General features: G+C 46.1%; 1 protein-coding gene across 1 annotated transcript in view; it reads right to left on the bottom strand.

Annotated features, from left to right (window-relative positions):
• LOC149362341 (2-Hydroxyacid oxidase 1-like) overlaps positions 1 to 13,456 on the bottom strand; it is a 37,313-nt gene extending 23,857 nt beyond the window's left edge. Inside the window, exons 1-2 of the mRNA XM_089572991.1 lie at positions 13,192 to 13,456; positions 4,893 to 5,050 (exon numbers count right to left, since the gene is read on the bottom strand). Of these exons, the coding sequence (XP_089429117.1) occupies positions 4,893 to 5,050; positions 13,192 to 13,376 (343 nt within the window). The 5' untranslated portion in view covers positions 13,377 to 13,456. The remainder of the gene's footprint in view (positions 1 to 4,892; positions 5,051 to 13,191) is intronic.
• Between the last annotated feature and the right edge of the window lie 4,210 nt (positions 13,457 to 17,666).

Below are 17,666 nucleotides of genomic sequence, written 5' to 3'. Positions count from 1 at the left end.
GTGACTAACCACGCCTTGTTTTCGTTGACTAACCACGTCGCGATTTCCATGAAGAAGCTTCCAATGCTATTGTATTAATAACTTTTGTATGTCTGTGTCTGTGTGTCGTGTGGGGCGAAGATCAGGTGCGAAGCTCATGTCACCGCTTGCCAATTCATATCTTCATTCAAGCGCGGACAAATATTGGGCAAAATCGGAGCCCTCCCTCTCCATGCCTATTAGAGGAGCCCTGCCGTTTTCCCTTAGTGTAGAATCTATGTATAGTATGACAGATCTGTGTGTAGTCAGACCAAATATTTGGAATAAAATTACACTTCAGTGCAGGAAACCTGAAGACCTAGGCACAAAGAACGCGACGTAAATTGGAGATCAGATGTGCGCTGATATCCTAGCTGAAATCAAGGGTAAGAGGGGGCCTTGACCGTGAAGTAGGTGTGTTATTTTTATAAACCAGCGCAAAGAAACCCACGGTCTATACAAGAGCAGGACGACGCGGACAGAAGCCCAACAGCAAGTGTCGATCTTTTGTTGTTGCAGCAAAAAAGCCAGATTTCGCTGAGGTGGCTGCAATCAGGCAGAGGGATTAGATTAAGAATTTTTGGGGGGTTCAGGTCGACACGGCTGGAACAGGACAGTAATCACAGCAGATTGATAAAAGGCACTTATGTCCTGCGAAGAACATGATATAGCAAATGATGATCGCGTATTTTGGCGAAAAGAGCTTATTTAGAGCAAAAAGCTTGAAAAGCAAAAGTCTCTCCCTCAATCGCGGCTCTCTATCCCGTTCCACTGCACAAGATGAAGATGGGGAAAAGTAGAAATAACTGCTTCAAATGAAGAGATGAGAAAGAGCGGGTTTCTTTATGCACAGGACAGAGCTTTATCTCTGAAACCACTATTTCAGTACGGTCAATTCAGAATACTTCTATTGCTCCCGAGCCCCAGACCTCCAAAGTGTCCATGTGATTGTACCAAGCAACGTTCATGTACAGAGGCTTGTTGTTAGCCATTGTCACAAAAGAGGCGCCATTGTGTTTCAGAACCTTGTAGGTGAGGTTGGTACAAATTATGTCATCTCTGTGTTATCAAAAGGCTGGTAATGCTCGGCGCACAAGCGTTTCCTTAGGCCGAGATGCATTCCGTAACGTACGATATTCACGACAATAAGGCGGGCCCTACACACCCAGCATGCATTGGTGCAGTCTTATTTTTGAGAATCGGTAAAATACAGCTCAAATTTAAGAATGGTTCACATTGAGGACAAAGATGCGTGGTGCGTTCTAGTCGTTTCGTTCAGCCCAGACTCAGGTTTAACCAAGCAGCGCCAATACGGCACCCGAGAGTATGCGTCGTTCACTTTTTTTTTTATTTTCAATACAGTGTGCATGCTTCAGCGCGTCTTTGCGTGTTGTCCACATCTCATCATCAGTAAGCTCGTTTTTACTGCACCTGGGTACCTACGGAAACATAAATTTGCGTAAGCGCCACCCTCACAATACCGGAGAGGTCACTGATGTCTGGAGGAAATGCATATTAGATACCTTTTTCATAGCGTAGCGTAGCTGACAACGCTGGCTTACAAGTCTATGTCTATGTCCGCCTTACAAGTCTATGTCGGCCGTACAACGTAACTTTGTATCCAATTGACTCGTATGCATATCGAACTGAGCCAGTGGTGTCAGTCAGCTGAGCGTTCACATACCTCGGTCATTTTCTGGGTCCTGCGACAAAGCGAGATCCCGCCGACATATCGAACTGGATAGGGCTTTATGAATCGGCTAAAGGCTCAGTGGCAACAACCAAATAGTGACTAGTTCATACGTAACCGAATGCACTACTGAGGTAGGTGACATGACCGATCCGTAAGTGAACATCTGTGTAATCCGTGATCCCGAATCAAATTATCTCTAACGGAGAAGGTGAGTTGCTTTAGTCGAAAAAATGCAAAAAATGCAATCTCCGAAATTTTAACATGTATTAAATAATCAAGCCCCTCTCTTGAGCAGTTTCCACGGTTGTCCACGGAGGCAGTGGTCGAGATATAACTCTCATTGCACATGTTAAACTGTAGTCTGGTCTGTAGCTTCAAGACAGGACCCAGCGTCAAAAGTTATGGCGGACACCTAATGCCCTTATTGCTGTGAATTCGAAAGTATCCTTTGACCTAACTACCTTTGCACTAAAAGCCTTTGCCTTGAAGGCCTTCGCTTAAAGGCAGTTGACCTAAATGCTTTTAGTATAAAGGCCTTTGCCATTGTCATTAATGACTGTCATCATTATTTAGCAACAACCTTTACAATTCCAAAACCACTCCTATCAGTAGCTATCGCTATACCTATCACTATCACTATAACTAACAGTCTCTATCACTGCTACTGTCTCGTCTAGTGTCTTTACTTCACTGCCTACGACCACCAATGACTATCTTATGGCCGTGGAGACGGCATGGTACCACTTTTCTTTGTCAGCCCTGCCGGGTTTCATTGCTGATTTGTTATATGATGTGTACACACTAATATAAAACGATTGCACACGGTTTTCTCCCCTCTGTTTCCACGCACCGTGATAGGTCTCACATGTGCGCAGCGCTTAACCTTGAACGCTCTCACTCAAGCCCCGCAAGCAAGAGTCCATGGGAGGGAAAACCAATATACTGTAACGCTTGGAGCACACGAGGTCTGGTTGAACATAAAAATTCCCCAGAGTTCTCGAAGCTTGAAATATCTGCGACCAAGCGTCTTACATTTATTACTAAATATTTCTACCGTGCATGGCTGTTGCTACGACTGGGTTCGACTGAACCCGCGCCATTGTGTCCGCGCAGAACCGCTCCGTTAAACAGCAACGGCGACTGCATATGCGTTTTTTTTTTAAGATAACGAAATCGTGGAAGCAAACTGCAAGGCCTTTTCATGAGTGCGATCAATAAGCCGACGTGCGCTGCATGCATGCATGATTGCGGAGTGTGAATGTAAATTGGGGCCACAGATGATCTCGCCCGAGTGCTGTTTCGGAAACCATTACTGGTCATGTCGCATTTCCTGCCAACCCTTTGTGAAGTGTGCGCGCGCCACGCCCCTGCAAGCCTCGTGCTAATGGATTCTATTTCTTCAGAGTAGGATGGCGCTAAAGCGACAGCGTTAAAGGCCCCGTTCAGCGAAAAATCTGGGGCTGGCGTTGTAGTAGTTGTCGGTGTTGTGAGCGAAAAATCTGGATTGGTGGAAAAGATGGCTGCGTTACACACGGCGCGGGGATTTGAAAACATTTCAGAACTTGTGTTACAAAGCCGATACATGGCTCAAACTACATTACAACATCTAAGTAAATAAAGTAAATGTATTGCGCTTAAGGAAAGTTGGGGTAATAGGAATTGAACCCTTCACCGCTGGGCTGCTAGTCAAGCACGCCACCGCTAGGCCATGCAGGCACATTCGGACGGCTTGTTTCGCCTAAGATGTTCTGCAATTTCTAAAAATAAGCCTTTTTAATTAGAAGGTTGGTTTTTTTCGCCATAGAATTGTCAGCGGTGTCGCTCGCCAGAATGCGGCTGAGACGTGTTAACTAGTAGGCTCCTTAACTAATACTGAATAAGTGAACCTTTAACTGTTACTGTTAGTATCATTTATTTAGAGGCGTGTAGTCCACCGTTATTAATATCCATATCAGTTTCTGGATATTCGAAAACGCAGTTCCCTTAAGCTCTCCGCCCTAACAATTATTGTCAATCATGATGGGTTTCAAAGCGCGACAAGACGGAGACGAAAGGAAAAGAACACACACGACAAGCGTCTTGTCGCGCTTTGAAACCCATCATGAATGTTTACCAACTTGCCCAACTTTCTGCCCTCCTTCAATTATTGTCAACATCGGGCCAAAATACACGCGCTTTCGAAAAGCTTTTAAGCAGAGGAACCCCACCCCAAGTGCACGTAGAAATAGCCAAATATCTGTTGGGTCACAGCATCGAGGGTTACTGGCTGACGGCGTTTTCGAAATTATATTGTATGTTGCTACCACTAACTGTAAGCAAAGAGTTGTCGGTTAAATTATGACTCTCCTGCATACTGAAAGCAAGCAACTCGGTGTCTGCATGACTTCACGACAGAAAACTTCGTGTCCTATCTGGCGTTGCTGTGAGGAGGACGAATGGAGCCATATTTTGCATGAACGAACTCCATGGTATGAACTCCATGGTAGCTTTCTCGTCGTTTAATAAACATTCTAATACTAGCATCACTGCGTCATAGAAACTCAGCTTTTATCCACCTATACCGTGAACCCTTACCGAGAGCCGAAGCCATATTTTTACGAGCAAACAAGAAAATGATGTAGACGCACCTATTACAGTGGTACTGTACAGCAAATTTGAACTTTGTCTTCGAATACTTTTGAGCTCGCATCTTTTACAGTGCCCCAGAATATTTGAAGAAGGTTGGTAATATCAGCCACACAGCTTCGCAGAATTTCTCTGTTGTCATCGAGAAAGGTAAATGGTAAGAATGTGCGTCGTCGTTTGTAGACGCTAAGACAGAAAAGGTGGAGCTGTGCTCGATTTAAGGTAGAAGAATGAAAACTAGTCATAAGAATTGTATTACAAGGCGGAATTCTTTTTAGCGCTACACATCAAGTGGACAAGACAGGCGCCTGTCTTGTCCACATTATGTGTAGCGCTAAAAAAATTTCCGCCTTGAAAACATGAGCCAACTAGCCACCAAGCAAACGCTGCTGAAATATATTACGTTGTAAGTCTATACCTTGCATATCTCACATCGTTTGCTTTCCGCTGGTGTCGGTTTCTTCCGAGTAGACCCTACACTGGCTGCACATAACTACGCCCGATGACTCAGTGGCCTCTGGTGTTCACCACGCATGCCTCGGTCTCATATTCTCACCCCTGGCCGTGGCTTCCTCTCCGTCCGGATGTGCCATCCTCTGCATGGCCGTGGGTGAAATGCCCACGGGAAAGGAGAGGCGCTCCCTTCCGCCCAAAAGCGTCACACTCAGGTCACGGCGGCTCACATCCCGTAGCATCCGCGGCAGCAGGCGTAGCCTGCGACAGACCAACAGGGAACGGCTCCAAGTTTCGCAGAAGCATGAATGGAGCCGCCCCAATCAATAGCAGCACAGAATGGTAGAGAGCACGGAGCATTGGTAGTGACATCGTCTACATTGCAGTGTGCTGTGGCAACATTGCACTATGCATCTCCTGTATAACAAGTGTACCTAATTCAATGCGCCGATCACTGGAAACGGTGCTTCATGAGTCAAAAAAATATGTGAACTTATTCCTTTCTTATTTTACCATCGAAAAAGAAAGGCGGGGGGGGGGGGATGTAACGTATTATGTGATTTCGAATGTGCGTTTCTGCAGTTTTGAGAATTTCACAATAAAAAAACGGCCTTCCGCATGAAGATAAGCCTGAGTGGAAGCTCTAAACTCTAAAAGCTCTAAAAAATAAACTGAGCGGAACTATGACACGTTTTATGTGTGCGATGCATGTTGTTATTGTGCAGTCTAAGGTTCTGCCTAATAATATCTTTGTAGACTAATGCATCGCACAGACTACATATCACATACAGCCCTTATATCCTTACAACTGATGTCACAACTACGAATTACACGCGCTAGTACTCATCGGTGCGTATAGCATACCTCAATGCGTCTCAGTGCGTCTGGACCAATAGTGTTAACAACACTCCTCTCTCCTGTAATCCTCCTCATTAACCCACTACACGCAAAGCAACAACGCAGCGCAAGCGCCATCGCTGAAGAACCGTCGCAGTCGCTCAGTTGTTAGGGCGCTAGGCTCATGAGCCAGAGTCCCCGAGTTAGCAACCGTCCGCGCGGCCACGTTCGATGTATGTGAAACGCAAGAAAGAAACTTCACGGGAAGGGGCGATTGGAGCGTTTGCGGGTGGTGTCCTCCGCCGAAGATCCCAGTGGCTTGAGCTGACGAACTGGCCATGACAAGGGGCACCTCCTGGTCGCCGAGGACGACGCTAGTCAGCCACACCTCCCACTCTTACAAGGCCACACTTGGCAGCGCTTGGGCATGTGAGCGCATGTCCGTGAAATATGATAGGAGAAACGCAAAGGCTTCCTTGTGTTGTGCGATGTCAGTGCACGTTAAAGATTGCCAGATGGTCGAAATTATTCAGGATCCTTCCACTACGTACCTTCTTCCCCTTTTCCTTTAACTCTCAACTTCCTTCCCTTAAGACGCGGTTGAGGTCTCCACCGAGTAATGAGACAGCTGCAGCATCTTTCCTTTCCCCAGAACCATTTTTTTTAATAGAGCTCTCTCTCGCTCCCTCTGCAGAGAAATCACCTCATCCACGAGCTACGCATCATCTTGTGTGCGAAACCGCCACAGCGCGCTCGGCTACTGCGCCAGAGTACCCGGGTTCCAACACGACCGCGGCGGCCGCTTTTCGGTGGAGTCGAAACGCAAAAGGTGCCCGTGTGCTGTGCGATATCAGTACATGTTAAAGATCCCAATTGGTCCAAATTATTCCGGAGACCTCCATTACGATACCGCTGGTTCTTTTTCTTCTTTAACTCCCATCGTCCTCCCTTCGTTCAAGGCATGGTTGAGGTGTCCACCGAGAAGAGCTAGACAGTTACTGAGTCATTTCCTTTCCTGAAAAATCACGAACCAGAGCAGCGCCACCACCAACGCAGGCACCACAGCGCTTGCGGTTTATTGCTCTGAAAGTTTGTGCAATCTAGTTAGCGCATTTTCTTCACCATGAATATTCAACAACTAGCATAAATTTCTGCTATGTGATGCAAACGCCGTGATGTAATCGGCGCTCCAACTCCATAGCGACAGCAGGAGTACCATTCATCGGCCATGCAGCTAACCATGCTCGGAATAACGTCTCTACTGGTGAAAGGTGAGCCACGACAGCTCCGCAGTGTCATACGTGAGTCTGTGGCGAAAGGCTAGGAGAAACAGCTCCGGCTGCAAAACCTGAAATTTTAAACAAAAAACGCTAGAGCTATAGCTCCTACCTGTTTTCTTCTAGACAAGATAAAATTCTAGGCATTTTTTTTTAAGACCAATAGTTTGAAGTATGGCACGGGAAACAAGCGTCCAGTTCTTCCAAACAGTGCAGTGTGAAACGCGCCATACAGCCTTTCCTTTCGTGGACGTCCATGGGCAAAATTTGAATGCACTTTGTCGTGCTTCAGGTGGATAACGCGCCGCTGCTGTTGCCTCTCCAACGGTCGCTGTCCCCGTGACGACACAAGTTAAGAGAGCGCGAAAGTGAGCCCTCAAAATGGCCGTGGTGCGACGCGACAAACAAGTTGGCTCCTCCAGGGCAACTCAAAAAATCCGCGCAACTTCCATGCTGGCCTGCCGGTTCAAACATCCCGCCGTAGTCACAACTAAAAGTCACACTCTAAAAGACCGAACTTCCTCAGCTCTAGGCGACAAAATAACTTGACTGGAGCTCAGAATCGAGCTCGGCAAGCTCTTTCAAAGGAGAGTGATTTGCTTGTCCCCGTGAGACAAGACTACATACTCCTGCATTTCCTTCTGTAAATTCGTCTTCGTACACTTTATTGCGTTAAATATTTACCGCTTTGGCACTATCTCTCTTCTTCTCCAAGTTTTCCCGCGTTTTATCTAAGCTAGCACAAGGTCACTTATATACGTGCTTCACACCGGACAAATCTAACCACTTTGTAATACCAGTGTACGATGTTGAGTGATAGTTACTGCATATCAACGTTTGAGACGAGCGCGAACGGCGTAGGCCAGAAACCGCGGAAAGCGCTCGCTTTCAACTCACTTAATAATGCGAAGATAACTGCATACAAAGAAGGCAGAATAAAAACAGGAGGGAAGGCCAAAACACAACGCATCACTAACTCCGGGCATGCTCTAACAGCATGCGCCTGTGAATAAAAGGCTGTTTTTTTTTGAGCCAGCACAAAACATGCGTTGCACGAGCAGTCCATTTCTTTTTTTCCCGGATGGAAACAGAGCTCTCGTCGTATCTCTTCGTCTATGGCTGCATTGTTGGTAGTCCTTTTACAGTATGCACACTGTTATGCATTTAAGGTCTCGGAATTCAGTGCGCGTGAGAATAACGAACTCAGCTAAATTGGCAGTCTGTCTCTCAATTTTTTTTAATTCATTCCACTAAAAATAATTTAGTAACATCGATTACATTACGGCAGCGGCTTTATAGCCGTGTCCAGCAGGCCACACTTAAAAGCGATCAATGATACGAGTATAAAGGCGATTGCGCACAAAAAACTAACAGGGCGATTAGCACAGCGTAAGGCAAGATTCAGTGACAGCTATGGGTGTGCGAATAGTACATTTTCCAAACCGAATCGAACAGCTTAGTTCAGCTTCCGAATCGAATGCGAGTAATGCAGCTAAAAACAGAATAAAATATGAATTCACTAGTGGTAGGACCGAATTTAACGCAAATCAAATAGTAGCACCAATATTCGCTACCTGTGCGAATATTCGTACAAAACGAGAAATCGTACGAAATACTGAAGCGCCAGTGCTGGCACTGCTGTACGGTGCTATAAGTTTAAAACTTGTGAAGTTAAAGCTACAGCTGCTAAGAAACGCAGCACTTAAACTCCATGAACGTCAAGTTATATGTATAGGAAAATATCCGTTTGCTTGGTTTGGTCAAAGACCCGTTTTGCCAAGCAATTCACCCCAGAAAAGCCGAACACCAGGAAGGAGGAAGCCTTGTAGCCATTAGAAAACAGGCGGGTACCCCGTGGCACTACAACCACACAGCAGGAAATGAGCCTGGTGGCACCTACGTATGAACAATGGCCTCCGAGATCGATAATTAAGGCAAGCTTATGCCAAATTAGCCTGTCCTGCCGCGTCGTACAGCCCTAGAGGCCATACACCACAATTATGCGCCACACAAAGGGACCGCGTCGTGGCGCTGAAAACACCTTGTTCATTCTTTTCGCGGAAGGAAAGTGCGCGGCGTCGGTGTCGGCCATAGACTTTCTTACTATTACATATATAGAGGGAAAGCTGGCAGCGCTGCACTTCAGCCACCATGGACGCTCAAAGCATCACGGGCCGGTGGGTGAGCTACCTGGTTCAGGACAGTTGAATTTTTTCGGGAACACGGCGTGGTGTTACTGATATCTTTTATTCCCAAAACCCTGTTCTCCATGTGTGAGTGCGTACATGCTGCTTCAAAGAAGAGCCGTCAGACGGCGTGCCCGGCGCGCAGGCGACTTTGGCGCTAACATATTGCGCAAAAGCCATAGTAGCAAAAATTCAACAGCACACAACGCCAATAAAAGGTTTCTCTTTTCCGAAATGCAATTAAAAAACCTCTTAAAGTGTTTAAGCAACAACGCTTTTTTTTTAAACCTATTTCTTTATAAAAGTGCGCCTATGAAGCGCGCTATATTAGTTCCTGTAGCGTGGAATACCTGGCCAATAGCAGAGAAAGCCATCTCTTATTTTGGGTAAACTTTGCATTTATATACTTCTCTGCTCGTTCCCTGCCATTCATAGATATATAGGATATTGAATATTAGGGTATTCTTGATAATCAAACACAGTATATTTTTGCACTATTTTTTGGGCAAACGTTGTGGTTCTACAGTTGGTAGCGCACCGGCCCATAATGCTTAGAGCGCCCATGGTGGCTGAAGTGGTCTTGAGGAAGCTCCATGCAAACTCCCATAGACGGGGTGCCAGCTTTTCCTCAAGGTAACAGTAAGAAACTCTATGGGTGTGGGCCGTCTTTGGAGCATTCGTCGAAGAAAAATACTTCGGGCCTTATCCGAACCTCCTGCCATTATTCCAAAACTATTTGAAAAGTTCAGAACATATTTAAATCGTTTCAAATAATTTTGAAAATACGCTATTTGATTCATTGGAATAACCGAATAGAAGTAAATTCAGTTTTCTAATATTCGCACACCCCTAGTGAAAGCTGTTTGCGCTCGTTAATATAACGTCACGTACTCATTATTATTTCTCTTCTTCACACAATTCAAATTATGCCTACATGCTGCTATCCCTGTGATCGATATGTTTGCGCCACTCAGCGTGAGGCGTTGCTAGAGTGCGTTGAAATTATGTCATGAGTGACGTCTCTGCATGCTAACCAATCAGTGTGGTGCAGTTTTACGCCGACGCCGCAGAGCCGGAAAGCATGCCCTTTACAGCTGTCGCCGTAGAAACCCACCTGTATCACTGCTATGTAAGCGCATGCTCATTTAGCTCTACTGCTGGTGTGGTCATGGATGGCGCTCGTGAAATTTTACGGACTTGCTTTAACCATGCTAGGCTCTTTCGTGTTTCGGAATGGTCGCAAGAGAAAGCCTGGCACAAACAGAAATAGCACGAATTTTTAAGCTCTTATATCAGGCAAAATTATAGACCACTGCAGCCCGGAATAGCTTGCTGTGCAATAAAGTTATTAGTTATTTTTTAGATGTCTAGTACTGTTGAACATAAAACACAAACTCTAGCATCCATATCAACATGAAAACGTTTCTTTCAAAAACTGTTCCTCCTATACACAGAAAAATCGAGTTTTATTCCACTCCTCAGCGCATCAGGCAGTTCAAGTGCAGAAACCCAGATTCATGCTACTGTCATTCTTTACGATATCGCGAAGGAACGAGTGATAGCAATCGCAAAAAGAGTGAAAGCAGATAAATGAGCCTTAACGCTTACTTGCTAGTTTTCATTGTTAACTACATCGTATGCTTTAGCTTTTGGTCACAGGAATGAGCCACTGCAAGGAACGGAAACCCTGATCTTCTGATCTCTCTCCTTCATGGTGATACTAGTAAGACGATGGTGCTCCGTCCTCGGAAATCAGCGGAATTCGCCATGCGCCGGCACCATCAGAAGCGCGATTGAATCACGATCTTCGGCGACCACCCATCAAGCAAACGTACTTTTCTAAACTGATATTGCATATCTCGCTATATTGTTTCGTCATGGCGACAGATGAAGTCCCCAGTATTACGAAAAATATAAATTGGGGTATTGAAAATTTTGCCAAATTGGCCCTTTTATTTGGGGCGTCGCCCATTAAGTGAGATTTCTAACATAATAAAAGTCTGCAAGAATATAGAGCAAACATAATAAGAACGCAAAAATTTGAATAAACTGTACCAGCTAGGGAAAATAAATACTACACTTGGATTTCATCGCACAACTTTTTCTGAAGTAAATGCAGCGTATGAAGATTTCTTACGCGTGTAGTGCCCCAAAGTGTAGTAAAGTACTCAATATGATGAAGTACTGAAAACTGATATGGAGAATTATTTCGACGCTCACTGCAAGAAAGCGCCTAAAGTGCTCAAGTTTAGCATGACATGAGGTGATCTTTGAATAGATGTATGTATTTTATATAAGTATATCAAGTGTTCTAAAGTGTTTTTACGCGCTAAATGAGCTCTGTGGATTGATTATTGCGCACGACGTCGATAGGCCTTAATATTTTCCAAGTCATGGGCATTAGCTCATGATCGTCATCATCATCATCATTCGCGTTGAATCTAGTGCAGGATTAAAGCCTTTCCCAGTGAACGCGTGTCAGGATTGTGCCAGCCGCAGCCATGTTTTAGACGAAAATAGCCTGACCTCGTCAGTGCAATATTCCCTCTCCACTCCTATAACTGCATTTTCCTTCCCTTGATCTCCCCTTCCTCAAACTAGCAAATTACCAGCTAATAGCTCTGCACATGCCATAGTCTGGCTATGCCGTCCTCCTCTTTTCAGGTTAAAAATCACACTTGCCTAAGCCCTTTAACAGACGCTACTTTCATTCCATCCAGCAGTAATGCACACGAAACTTTTCAATCCATGACTGGTTGCGTTGTCATTAGTCTCACTGATAGTTCCCTGTTAATATAGTTCCCTGTTAGCCTCCAGCGTTCGGGCTAATAACGCGTATAGGCTGCAAACTGTCATTTTACACTACGGCACCTGCGTCCGTTTTCCTTGTTTCACTCCTTCCTTCACCTTTCCTTCCCACAAAACAAATGTATAATTGTTTGTGCCGCTAAATAAAGAGAAGTTAGTTTCAAAGTTAAAAATGCAAGCAGTACTAGAACAGGCGCTAGTTAGTTTTGCATGAGGTTATAGCGCTCTACTACACAACACAAATGACAGACGAAAAAACACACGCAACAACCAAAGCGCTTCGTTTGTTGCGTATGTTTCTTTGTCTGTCATTTTGTGTTCTATAGTAGAGCGCTATAACCAAGAGGTTAAAAATGCTTTGTTTCGATTATTAATTAGCTTCAGTCACCCGCTGGGGTGCTCAGTTGTTAGGCCGCTCGGTTACTAAGCTAGAGGAGTACGTGGCTGCGAACCTGGCCGCGGCAGCCGCGTTTCGATGAAGGCTAAACGCAAAACGCATCCGTGTGCTGTTCGATATCAGGGCACGTTAAAGATACCCATGTCGCCGAATATATTCCGGGGCCCTCAAGTACGGTACCTGCTTCTCTTTTACTCCTTTCACTCACACCTTCCTCCCTTCCTTCACGGCGTACTTGAGGTGCCCATCGAGAAGTGATACAGTTACTGCGTTTTCGTTTCTTCAAAAGCAATGTTCAGTTTTCGCTTTCAATTCACTGTATGTAAATGCCTACTCACCCCTAATGCCTCTCCATCCTTAAATTTTCAAGCACGATCGCTAAGAGTTGCTAAAAACCCACATTACCAGCAATCTAGGAATGTACTTCATGATGGACAATATAGGCGAGGGCATGAAAAGGTAGCGCTCGAATAAGTCTCTTCTATTTAAAAAAAAAAACAGAGACGCCGACTAGAAAATGAAATTTGATGTTGACGTTTCGGCGCCCAGAACGGGGGCCTTGTTCAGAATGGAATCGAACCAAAAAGATTCGTCTTTGAAAGCTAGAGTAATTGCCGCAAGGATCGCGCGTAAATCAGGTTAAGATTACCCTCGTTGCGATTAAGCGTGGTCTCTATATTTTTTTTTTTTATATATCCCCGGCCAGACGAGATTCCGTCATACACTCGACTTCAAGTCCCTTCTATGCGTTCGCATTAGTACTGCACGCGCGTTTTTGTTCTCCGCGACTAATGGTTGCCTAAAGTTTATTGGCTGAATTACCTAATTCAGTTCTCGTTTGAGCAGAGCAGCTCAGCACCTGTGGAGCCGGACTACCCTCGTGGACGGCGTACTCACCTCCGAAACGCCCGGGTGTTCTCCGCCAGCGTCTGCTGCTGGTCCGCCCCGCTCTGGTAGTAGCCTCGGGCATTGGCGTTCATCCGCGCCACGCCCAGGCGCTCGACGTCCGCGAGGGTCACCACAACACCGTCGCCCGCTTCGCGTTCACCACGCGCGGAGGTCGCCGTCCCGCCGGTCCTCATGGTGCGAAGCTCACTAAACAGACCGCGTCGTCGGGCGCTCGACCCATGCAGGGCCTTATCTCTACCCGCGCCGTCTGGTCCCCTTCTGGAGGGCCTGGTTCTCTCGACGTCGTCTGCATCAAGACGGCGTCGATAAGGACTCATCCTCCAGACTGTGGCAATCGCCAGTTGCCCGAACTTGTCGCTATCTGCCCCCGATCATTTGCTCCCCCTTTCACTCTCGTGAGTGCGAGCACCCGGAGCACCTGAAGCTATTCTTTTTGTTTTTGTTTTTTTGCTGTTTTCACTAATCTGTGATAAGCTGCCATGATGGCATAGAATTCGGAACAAGAAAATGGTGGTTTTTCGCAGCTGGAACGTTCCTCTTTCTAGCCAGACATGCTTTAATTTATTTTCGACTTTCCTAAAGACTAAATTCCGGCTGTACGGGCGCCGACTGACAGGTGCGCATCGTTCAAAACATCGGGCTTCACCTAATGAAGTAAATCAATTTATAATGCGAAAGCATTATTAGCCTCATAACCTGCAAAGTGCGGTTGTGTGGTGAAGCCTCTGTAGTTAGCCACGTGATGCGGGAAACGGGGCGATATAAACGACACTCTGAATGAGGGTCACCTTGGCCAAGCTGGAGAAATAAAATAAGTATCGCCGCGACTGGCTTACGAACCCGCGGCGGCGCAAAGAAATCAACTTCGCTGACCACTGCACGAAAGCACTACGCTAACACCGCAGTTTTTTTTTCTTTATTGCATGGAAGTACACCAAACCTTACAGGCTTCAAGCCCGACTTAAACCGGTCGCATCCCGCTACCCGTCATACAGAGTCGCCCCGGCACCCTCCTCTTACTTTGCCCACACATTAAAATTCCTTGAAAGCAAGAACTCTTGAGCAAGTTGGTTTTGCATGCTGTACGTGAAACAGCGCAACGGCAGTCGGCCTTGGAAGAGAGCGGAGGGAAGAGATGAAACGGACGCAGCACAGCGCTCTCTTCCCTCTGCTCTCCCTCTCTCTGTTCTCTCTTCTTAGGCTGTGTGCAGTTACGCTGCTTCACGTCCGTCATAAAAATTCCGGGAGACATGCATGTATCGAGTAAAGAAAAACCAGGCAGAAGGCGGATCCTGCGCAGCATATGCCCCCCGCACCATAGCACACTACTCTCTCAACATAGATGCCGCCGCAGTGGCTCAGTGGTTATGGTGCTCGGCTGCTGTCCCGAAAGACGCGGGTTCGATCCCGGCCGCGGCGGTTGAATTTCTTTGGAGGAGAAATTCTAGAGGCCCGTGTACTGTGCGATGTCAGTGCACGTTAAAGAACCCCGGGTGGTCGAAATTTCCGGAGCCCTCCACTACGGCGTCTCTCACAGCCTTAGTCGCTTTGGGAAGTTAAACCCCATAAACTAAACTAAACTAACTCTCAACAGAGACTTCGATGAACGTGGCGGATCTGCGTGGTGATATGTCATGCGGCTCTTCCAGAGGCTGAACAGTCCTAAGAGCGCTGAAAGATCCCATGGAACCTTACAGTCCTCCTTTGTAGGCAAAAATCAAATAGTATGGGGACTAATCTCAATGGCCTTTTTGAGAGTCTGTGGAAGAATATAAAAAAAACATGGCATCACGACCAAACACAAAGCAATGATTAATAGATTCTGGCTGCTGGCGCAAGAGAGAGTTCACAGACCATGGCATAAAATTCCCTTTTGCACGAAGCCTCTCTTTGACAGGAAAGGTTGACGTGTGAAGTTTAAAAAAAAATTATTTGCGGCCGCTTGAACACACATCCATGGCACCCGCTTTAATACACTCCTGTCTAGAAAGTCCATGGTAGAGAGAGGGTGCGGTAGATGGTCCTTGGCGATCACAAAATGAACAAGGGAGGGGAAAACCTCAGTTTGCTAGAGCCAACGTTTCGACAAGGGGACTTGTCTTCGTCTGGGCAAAGCGTTCATCATCGGCAGGGATTATATAGGGCCTTCGCTCCGAGGAGGAAGGCCCCGGGGGTGGGGAAGGAAATTGGTGTGGGAGGGGATGCGTGTCAGGAAGGGGAGGGAGGTGAATCATCATTCGCTAGGCTGCAATAGTGCAACAACCTATATCCGGGGGGTATGCAATGAACAAAAGGCTTTGAAGGGGCTGCGACGGGGGGGGGGGGAGGCGCTGGGTGAACCTGCAAAACTCAGATAAAAGGATTAGTCAGCGTGGTACAGGGAAATGATAACAAGGGGAAAAAAAAAAGGGGGGGGGGGGGGCTGGCACTGGAAGGAGAAAGGAAGGGGGGGCATTTCCAAGGAAGGACTAGGCAGGGGGGGGGGGGGGGAAATGGCTCGTGTTCAGAGAAAGCCAAAAAGTGGGGGCAGAGGGGGTAACAGGAGTGTCATGGTTTCCGAGAACTGGTAGCAGGGGATTAGGAGAAAAAAAAAGAAAAAAAAAGGTGAACAAAGGAAGAGGGTGACAAGGCCGGAAATGGGGTGGAAGATATGACTTGGGAAGGGTGCAAGGAGCGACAATATACTTATGTGAGGTTCTAGGAAATAGTCTGACCACGTGCAAGACATTTGTTAATTTAAAATTATGCTGACCCTGGAATGTACCTGAGAGATTCCAGGTTTCCTCTGGACATGTTGATCCCTGTTGGTTGCAGTGTTTTAAATTTGTGGATTAGGAATGCTTCTCTGTATTTTCTGTCCCTAGTCGATTTGAAGCCTGACTGAAGAATGAACAATTTGAGTTCGTCGAATTTGTGATGGCGTTGATTAAAATGGGTCGACACTGCCTTCTGTTCATTCCGTGTTGTGTCAGCCCGGTGCCCGTTTAATCTGGCACTCATTGTTTGTCCGGTTTCTCCGATATATTGTTTCTGGCAGTAGGAGCACTGGAGCATGTAGATAATATTGGACGATGTGCAGTCAAAACTGGTCTTTATATCGAAACTGAAATCGCTTGCCGTACTTTTAACCGTAGTGTCCCTTTGTAAATGTTTGCATGTCTTGCATCTGGGTCGAGAGCATGAAGTTACTGTCGGTGGTGGTTTCTTACCGAGCCTAGCATGCACCAGGATGTCCCTCAGGTTTGTGTTGCGTCTGTATGTTACCCTTGGTGCGTCGGGAAATATTTTCTTGAGACGGTCGTTACCAGTTAAAATGGGGTGGTATTTCCGCAGGATATTGTTTATGTTTGGAAGCGCGTTTGAGTATTTCGTTATAAGTGCAGGAGGTCGTTGACTGTTAGCTTTTGTTCGTTTTTTAAGAACTACATCTCGTTTCAAAGTGGTTGCTCGTTGGAACGCATTATTAAGGGTTGTCTGTGGATGGTTTCTGGTGATTAGTGTGTTTTTTAGCGAGTGGAGGTGTTTCAGGTAGTCATCGTCGTCGCTACATATTCTTCTTAGTCTCGTTGCCTGTCCTACGAATATACCTTGTTTGCAGTGTCTTGGATGATGGCTAGTGAAATCTAAGTATTGTTGTCGGTCAGTAGGCTTCCTGTAAAGTGTGGTTTTGAGCTTGCTATTTTCTAAATGGACAGTGGTGTCAAGGAAATTGACCCTTAATAATGCGTTCCAACGAGCAACCACTTTGAAACGAGATGTAGTTCTTAAAAAACGAACAAAAGCTAACAGTCAACGACCTCCTGCACTTATAACGAAATACTCAAACGCGCTTCCAAACATAAACAATATCCTGCGGAAATACCACCCCATTTTAACTGGTAACGACCGTCTCAAGAAAATATTTCCCGACGCACCAAGGGTAACATACAGACGCAACACAAACCTGAGGGACATCCTGGTGCATGCTAGGCTCGGTAAGAAACCACCACCGACAGTAACTTCATGCTCTCGACCCAGATGCAAGACATGCAAACATTTACAAAGGGACACTACGGTTAAAAGTACGGCAAGCGATTTCAGTTTCGATATAAAGACCAGTTTTGACTGCACATCGTCCAATATTATCTACATGCTCCAGTGCTCCTACTGCCAGAAAAAATATATCGGAGAAACCGGACAAACAATGAGTGCCAGATTAAACGGGCACCGGGCTGACACAACACGGAATGAACAGAAGGCAGTGTCGACCCATTTTAATCAACGCCATCACAAATTCGACGAACTCAAATTGTTCATTCTTCAGTCAGGCTTCAAATCGACTAGGGACAGAAAATACAGAGAAGCATTCCTAATCCACAAATTTAAAACACTGCAACCAACAGGGATCAACATGTCCAGAGGAAACCTGGAATCTCTCAGGTACATTCCAGGGTCAGCATAATTTTAAATTAACAAATGTCTTG

The sequence above is a fragment of the Amblyomma mixtum genome, chromosome 2 (genome assembly GCF_055824585.1).
Source record: "Amblyomma mixtum isolate Tamu chromosome 2, ASM5582458v1, whole genome shotgun sequence".
Taxonomy (NCBI): domain Eukaryota; kingdom Metazoa; phylum Arthropoda; class Arachnida; order Ixodida; family Ixodidae; genus Amblyomma; species Amblyomma mixtum.
Note: the sequence above shows the minus strand (reverse complement) of the source record. Positions and strands in the feature narration are given on the sequence as shown.